At 40.5% G+C, this 8,076-nt stretch overlaps 2 protein-coding genes across 2 annotated transcripts in view; one reads left to right on the forward strand and one right to left on the reverse strand.

Annotated features, from left to right (window-relative positions):
• atp5f1b (ATP synthase F1 subunit beta) overlaps positions 1 to 2,401 on the forward strand; it is an 8,394-nt gene extending 5,993 nt beyond the window's left edge. The window contains exons 9-10 of the mRNA XM_020585991.1: positions 1,827 to 2,028; positions 2,141 to 2,401. Coding sequence (XP_020441647.1) covers positions 1,827 to 2,028; positions 2,141 to 2,238 — 300 coding nt within the window. The 3' untranslated portion in view covers positions 2,239 to 2,401. The remainder of the gene's footprint in view (positions 1 to 1,826; positions 2,029 to 2,140) is intronic.
• Positions 2,402 to 3,177: 776 nt separating this feature from the next.
• Positions 3,178 to 7,825, reverse strand: LOC109951465 (retinol dehydrogenase 3-like). The gene is made up of 5 exons (XM_020585983.1): positions 7,722 to 7,825; positions 5,607 to 5,921; positions 4,584 to 4,842; positions 4,337 to 4,500; positions 3,178 to 4,249 (listed from the first exon to the last, which is right to left on the reverse strand). The coding sequence occupies exons 2-5, from the start codon at positions 5,917 to 5,919 to the stop codon at positions 4,026 to 4,028; spliced, it is 960 nt and encodes a 319-aa protein (XP_020441639.1). The 5' UTR covers positions 5,920 to 5,921; positions 7,722 to 7,825; the 3' UTR covers positions 3,178 to 4,025.
• Positions 7,826 to 8,076: the final 251 nt, after the last annotated feature.

Below are 8,076 nucleotides of genomic sequence, written 5' to 3' on the forward strand. Positions count from 1 at the left end.
GCATTTCATGCGATTTTTGTCATCGAAATGCAACAGACGTCACAATTCTGCACTGGAGGAGGCGAGGCCATAAGCAATATTTGTGCTCTCCTTCTTCTTGATATTCTTCTTATTATTTCTTTATTCTGATTGCACATTAACTGGTACATCGCTACGCACATGCTATCACGAGCCACATCCATTTTTATTTTCGCAAACACTGTACGCTGCGTCTGTCACATCCTCTTCTGCGCATGCGGGTCACCTCAGGGCCGTATACCGTTCACACGAGACAGATGGCAGTCGCATTTAAATGACAGTGTAAACAACAGAGCAAAAAATCCGTTCTGAGCATTAAGATCTGCAGTGTGAACGTAGTCCAAGTCCTCCCCGCAAAACTGCCTGAATATATCCCAATTTGTACAATTAAAACAATCCTGAAGGCAGAGCACTGATTCATCTGTCCATACCTTTATACCCCTGGTCTTTGTCTTTTCTCTCTTTAAGACAGTTTTATATGTGGGCACCAAATGCACACAATTATGGTCAAAGGAGCCCAAGGGAGGAAGGGGGAGAGATTTGTAAGCCCCCTTTATCGATCCATAGCAAAGGTCCTGTGTCTTTCCCCACCTGGTTGGACAGGAGACATACTGATAGAAGTTTTTGAGCATCTTCTTCAAGGACATATGATTAAAATCCCCAAGAATAAGGTTTGGAGCCTCCGGCGAAATTGACTGCAGCCTTTGTACTACATCAAAGATGGTGCTAGAGGCCGAAGCAGCATCCGCCTTTGGGTGTATTTACACCATCGTTATAAAAAGTTAAGGAAACTCCCGGGGTAAATAAAAAGGATGTAGCGATACAGACAGAAGTTCCACATCTGGAGTACAAATGCACTCTCTGACCGTCACAAATGTACAGTACCATTTGTTAACATATAAACATACTCCACCTCCCTGGCGTTTCCCTGTTGCCTGTGCCTGCTGATCCAGACGGAATGGAGCTCCAAAACCGTCCATCAGCAGGTCCGGGTTGCAGTCGTGATCAGTGAGCCATGTCTCAGAGTACGCCATAACACAGCAATTCTTAAAATCCTTCTGATATTGTACGTTACCCTGAATTTCATCTACCTTATTTCTCAGGGATTGTACATTTCCCATAATGATAGTGGGGAGAGGGATGCGGTTAAGATGGCGCTTCCTCATGCATACTTTTACGCCTCCCCGCGTTTCCTACTATAGACCTTTTCATGGCATTCTCCCCGAGAGTCCCTTAAAATAGAATCCAGTAGTTGCAGCGCAAAGTTAGTCCCAGGTGCTACACTGTCCAGGTTGAACTGTAACAGCGTATCTCTGGAATAATACAGTCTCGCCGGAATCACAACCCCGCTAACTGCACAAAACCAGTAAAACGACAACCACGCCCCGATATAAAAAAAATAAAATCCATAATGCTGGGGGACCAGTAAGTTCTTTGTTATAAATATCCACTTACGTTCAGAAACATAAACCACCTCAAACAAAAAAAAACAAAAAAAAAAAGAAACTACAGGACGCCAACTTTCCACTACTGCCAGTTGCTGCATGCGCCAGGGGCCAAATGATCAGCTCTTCAAGGACATTCCTACTTGTATTTATTGCATCTCATCTTTCAGATTATTCAACAAAGAACTTCGGCCATTTCTTATCCTTCAGCTGTTTCAGCAATTGATTTCAGGCATTTTCAGGACGATCTTTCAGCTTATCAGCATCCACACGCATTCACGACAGGAAATGCATTTTTCTAGTTGAAACCTGAATATTTAATTTTGCAGTACTAATTAAACATTTTGCCATTTCTCCCTGTAGGACTACAAATCATTGCAGGATATTATTGCCATTCTGGGTATGGATGAGTTGTCTGAGGAGGACAAACTGACTGTGGCCCGTGCCCGCAAGATTCAACGTTTCTTGTCCCAGCCCTTCCAGGTGGCTGAGGTATTCACTGGCCATTTGGGCAAGCTGGTGCCCCTCAAGGATACTATTAAAGGCTTCAAGAGCATCCTTGCTGGCAAGTGTTTTAAGGCTTCTTGGATTAGTCACGCTGTTCTAGATTATGATCTTGACTCGCACCTACTTTAAAATCAATTTGTTGTAATAATGTTTTTTACTTTTCTCTGTAGGTGAGCATGATGCTCTGCCTGAGCAGGCCTTTTACATGGTTGGCCCCATCGAGGAAGTAGTTCAGAAGGCTGAGAAGCTGGCCGAGGAACACTCATAAATGTCATAATTACCTGTTGTGGGGGAGAGAGGGGTCCTGTGGATTAGGAGCACTTGGTTTGTAAAACATGTCAAAATGCAAATTTACCTGTCTCATCATTCTGAAAGAAAGTTCTATTTAATGTGTCCTGTGAACAGTGGAATAAAAGTCTTACACAAAAAGGCTTGTCAACTGCATATTTCCTCAGCTTTATGATGTTGTAGTTGAGATCTGGTTCGTAATGGGGAATTTCATGAAATGGTTAACTACTCTGAGCACCAAATGGCATTCTGGAGCCATAATTTAACTCTGTTGTAACTTGTCACATACTGCAATACAAATGGATGTTTGTTTAAAACCTGGAAGCTTGTACTCGCCAAATCACCGGTGAAGAGGCCCAAACCACAGAATCAACAGCAAGGATATGTAATAAAAGAAAGTGGCTTTATAGTGGGACAGGATTCCCAGTTTAGGCGGTTTTATTGCAGGTTTCAAGTTGATTATTTTAATACGCTTCTATAGCTGTTTCAGTCGTACATCTGAAATGCATTACCAGTCAAAGGTTTAGACATGCCTTCCGATTCAATTCAATTAGAAAGTGTGTGCAAATGTTTTACTATTGGTGTATAACAGAGAATGGGAATTCCACAACAAAAGGACTGCTCAGCAACTTGCAGGCATACAGTAGCTAAAAGCACTGGTAGCTTTACATACCTGCCTGCCTTTGGTTTACAACAGAAAAAACAAAGGTGCTGTTAGAAAAGCTAAGGAAGAATCTTCCAATTACTTTTCTTATTTCAGAAAAAATCAGAATCAGCTTTATTGGCCAGGTGTGTTTGACACACGAGGAATTTGACTCTGGTACATCAACTCTCAATGTGTGTGTATGTATGTATCCCCATGCAAGGGGCAAGTAAACTGTAAACCAGCATAAATAAGGCTGTGTAATATAACAAAATAAGCAGTATTAACAAGCAGCAAACAATGCAAAATAAACAGGCAGTAAACAATGCAGACAAAGGAATGCACATTGAGATGAGATAATAGGAATAAAATGGAGACCTGGGCAAGTAAACAGTAAACCAGCATAAGGCTGTGTAATGTAACAAAATAAGCAGTATTAACAAGCAAATTATGGTTTTATTTGTACAGGTGGAAGGAGATACAACCTTTGAAAATTGCCTTATACTACTACTTACCACAGGCCACTAGCCAAATACACTGAATTGTTCTCCACAGTCCTGTATCTCTGTTGCTCAAAATTTACCAAATGCATACTGCTGAACAGTTAAAATTACATATGCCTTACTATTATAAAAATCAGAATCAGCTTTATTGGCCAGGTGTGATGGACACACGAGGAATTTGGCTCAGGTACATTGGCTCTCAATGTGCAAAACAGTAAACTAGCATAAGGCTGTGTAATATAACAAAATAGCAGTATTAACATCAGCAAAAAATGCAGTTACAGCAATAAGATGGATTTCCACAAAAAAATGACAGAAACATACTGTATGTGTAATCAAGTCTAATCAGGCTGCTAGTTTATTGCTTCCTTAACATTTAGCACATACCTATCAAAGCCAAAAACAAACTGAACATACTTATAATTGTCTGTAGATAAGGTGGCCTTGAAAGTACCTGCAATTTGTGAGACAAGCAACTCTACATAAAATATTAAAAGGAATGCAAACAGACAAAGCAGTTCTTTATGTTTATTTAGACATTTAATGCATGGTGTTCTGTAATACTCTTCTAATTGAAAAGCACAAAATGTGCACACACGGATAAAAAAAAAAAAACACTATTTACTGCAATTGTTTGGCAATAGGAATGGCTTCTCTCATCATGATGTAATCAGTTACACAAGATGGCATGTAAGACAGCGGCAGCCAGAACAGTTTGGCGTCCCAACCGGGGGAGTAGCGGGTGCGAGGCCTCACCGCGGCTACAGCGTGCTCCATGCAGCTGACCACCTTCATCAGATCTCCATCACTCATCATGGCAAGTTTGTTTTCTATTATTTCTATAGCTACGAGGATAAAATGAGTGGAATACATAAAGAGATGAATTAAAATCAAATATGTTTGAATGAAGAAAAGAAATCATCCAAACCTACCCTTTTGTACATAGTCAGGTCCATAGTCCTCTCGGACATCCTGGGGCAGTTTGTCCCACAACAGCTTGACATTTTTACTCATAATGCCAACATCAGTCACATTTGTTTTGAAGAAGCCTGGCTCAATGCAGAGGACTTTAACACCAAACGGTGCCATACTTAATCTAAGTAAGTAAGACATTTGTTAATGCTTGTATGCAGAAATCTTTGCATTGACATACTGACAAATAGTGAGTCAATGTTTTACCTGAGACTGTCATTGAAAGCCTCCACACCAAACTTAGACACAGGGTATGGGCCTCCAGTAACAGAGATCCTCCCAAACACACTGGCTATGTTGACCACCCTTCCTCTGGCCTTTTTAATTAGCGGCAGGACACTCAGGGTAACAGCGATCACCCCATTCAGATTCACATCCAGCATGGACTTGTAGTCATTAATGGTCAGCCAATCACACGGGCCACCGGGAACAGACACACCTGCATTGTTGACTACAGCCCACAAGCCTGGGAAGACACACAGCATGTCAGTCAATAAAATAATGTTCAACATATTTCTTTAAATTTCACACTGTCAAATCCCTCACAACTAACTAGTAGCTGGTACACAGTGGCTTCAGAAAGTATTCAGTCAGTTTGGAGTGCCACAGTGTTTTTACTTTGCCATTATGGGTTACTGAGTGTAGATTGATGAGGAAATGGTGATTTTATCTATTTAAATTCAAATCTACAACACAGTAAATTATGCAAGGGTGAAGGGGTCTGAACTGTCAGTGCATGCTAGTTACATGATTGTGCGACCTGTGGGATTGTAGACATCTAATACATCAGCAGTTTAGAAAGCACAACACAGACAGCCTCGTTCTTGAATTTGAGCCTGAGCAAACTGACACTAGTACATGCTAGTTAGCATTTAACAAAGAGGCTGCTAGTAGTATCTATTGGTTTGCACATATTAACGCTATAAAGGCAGGTATTGGACAAATAAAACTCTGACTCGATGACAGTGCTCTGATAAGTTAAGGGGTCAGCAAAGCTATGACAGTTGACACAGAGGGGACATGGATGTTTGAACTTAATTTCATGGCAGTCCATCCAGTGGCTGTTGAGATATTTCACTAAAAATACAACTGTCAATCTCAGGACAGTAACAGAGTTCAAACCAGTCAACCAAACACAGCAGGCTTCATACTGTGAATATGAATCTGTGTATACAAGTATTATACCAATCCATCTAGCACTTGTTGAGGTACTGCAACCTCGACACTCACCGCGCTGCCCCACTTTGTCCTTGATCATTGCTGCAACTTTGGCAATGCTGTCCTCTGACCTCACATCTAGGTGTGATGTGATCAGGTTGTTGGAGCAGGACTTCTTCAGATCTTCCTCTCCCTTCTCCGTAAAACACGCAGCGATCACTCTGAAACCCTGTTTGTCCAGATGCCGGGCCAGGAGGTTGCCAAAGCCAGAGTCACAGCCTGTGATGTACACATGCTTGCTGCCCCTGTTGGGGACCCTGGGCTGCTCCCTGACCCAGCGGTACACATAGTAGAAAACTACCAGCCCCAGGAGGTACAGGTACATGACTGCAGGAACAAATTTAAACTTAAATTTAAACTCCCACTGGTTTTGAGCAACAATGAGATGAGTGATCCAGTATGTGGCAACAGACTGTTCTGCAAGGTGAAGGTACAGAAAATGTATCTAGTCACAGCACTGCACTTTAAACCAGTACTGAGGACCCTGGACTTTGATTTTTTCCATTTTATGTAAGCGTATACATCCACCCCCTGTATAAACAAGGTTATAAAAATTAGCTCCACGTCAACCTAATATAACAGTAAAATGAGACAAATAATTGAACCATAACTAACAATCCAAAAATAACACACATACAGTAATGGTGTAATACTAAAAGGGTGAACCTTTCTACTTTACTTTTGAAATGTTATATTTAAATAACACTAAAGTATCTTTGTTCTACCACTGCCATTTTAAAACTGCTGATATAAACATCTCAATAAAGTCACATATCTATGAAAAACTATGGGAGAAAGCTATCCGAACTAATTACAGTACTTTTATGATCAACTTTTGTTCATCAAAGCTCTTCAAACATTCTGGCTTGGAAGCAGCCTTACTGTTGCACAACTTGACAGTAAAAACAAACAAGCAGGGTTGATTTCAAAGTTCGCTACCAAAAGACACAACACATTATCTGCACTGTATGTTGTTTTATATTCAGGTAGCAGCAGTTTTATGATCAAACACTGCACACTTTGTACTGTAGTGGAAAATCCTTCATAACTCATCTGAAAACATATTCTTGCATATTATTTTATAATGACATATGTTTCTTTACATTTTTCATGAAAACAATATGGTTAGAGGAGTATTCTGCAGTGGGAACTGTATCTGTCTGACAGTTAATTCTTGAGTTGGAGATTGTGGGTCTTTAAAAAGCAGGTGGTGTGTGTCTTGCCAAGTGAGTAATACTGGATGGCCGGAGGTGTGAGCAGTTAACACACATCTCTAAGAAAGGTTTCGTTTCACACATGCAACATTTAACATTTATACTGCCTATAAACACTATGTAGTACACATATACGTATGCGTTGTATTGTTATACTTTAGTGTGTATTCTTTCGCTCAATATTGTGTGTTTATTCACTGTTTGAGAAGTGTGTACTTGATGACATGGCTTAAGCTGGTACCTGGCAGGGATAAATACTGTAGCTCGTTAGGAATCTTTGGAGGTTTTCTGTCCAGGCCCCATGAACATCTAGTTACAAAAACATGCTTTGACTACACGTTTGAAGGCCGAGATACATTTTTGATAAGCACGAAGCAGATGATACGTTGCAATTGGGTCAAGTTAAACAGAAACCAGACGCGCACAATGCACATCTTTTGCAACACATACACACGCGGGGTGAGAAAAAGTAGAGTTTGGTAGCAGAATCACAAAGACAGAAACAAATCCATTTATCGCAATGAGTGGACAGTCGATGACGTCAGGGTGTGGACATTAATGGGATAGAAGAATTTTAACTGCACAAGTTTCTTCAGTTGTTGATGAACCAACTATGGAACTTTTTGCATATAATAAAAGGATCTGAAATATAAAACCCTTCTGTCTGATCAAAGGTTTTTTCCGCAACAGTACAAATATAACAAATATATCATTTCTTCTTCTTTCGCATGACCCTAGCTTTGCTAAATGAAACTGCGACCAAAGTTAGCTAATTACGAGTAGCCTCCCATTAAATATAGCCTTACAATAAAGTATAATAATTATACCTTGATGTTTCGTCTCCGTCTGGCTTTTCAAATTAATTGGCTAAGCATGTGGACAAGACTGGAGATAATACAACCACACTTCCTACCTGATATGCAGAGTTCGCCCGGAGAGGTTACAGCTATGGAGATAAAATCCTATCAAAAATGTTACAAATGCGTGTTTAACGTTTTGTCCGTAACAAGCGATTTGTTTGTGTGTGTGTCATGAGGTTCACAAATGCGTGCTGCGCAATCTGCACGTATAAAGCGATTTGTGTGTGTGTGTGTCATGAGGTTCACAAATGCATGCTGTACAAACTGCACGTAAAACACATTTTACAAATGCTTAAAATCAATTTTTCGTGTGCAATTCTTTAGAAAGTACGTACAAATTGTTACCTACGCACGCGTGGATCGTCTAACACACACGAATCACCTTCCGCGCACACACGGATTTTTGAG

Source organism: Monopterus albus, unplaced genomic scaffold (genome assembly GCF_001952655.1).
Source record: "Monopterus albus unplaced genomic scaffold, M_albus_1.0 scaffold391.1, whole genome shotgun sequence".
Taxonomy (NCBI): domain Eukaryota; kingdom Metazoa; phylum Chordata; class Actinopteri; order Synbranchiformes; family Synbranchidae; genus Monopterus; species Monopterus albus.

Bases quoted from the DNA above. Each gene is read 5' to 3' on its own strand.
- LOC109951465 (XM_020585983.1), bottom strand. From the start codon at position 5,919: ATGTACCTGTACCTCCTGGGGCTGGTAGTTTTCTACTATGTGTACCGC. The intron at 4,843-5,606 runs GTGAGTGTCGAG...GTGTCTTCCCAG, and splicing joins GGACAAAGTGGGGCAGCGCG to GCTTGTGGGCTGTAGTCAAC. The intron at 4,501-4,583 runs GTAAAACATTGA...TTACTTACTTAG, and splicing joins GCTTTCAATGACAGTCTCAG to ATTAAGTATGGCACCGTTTG.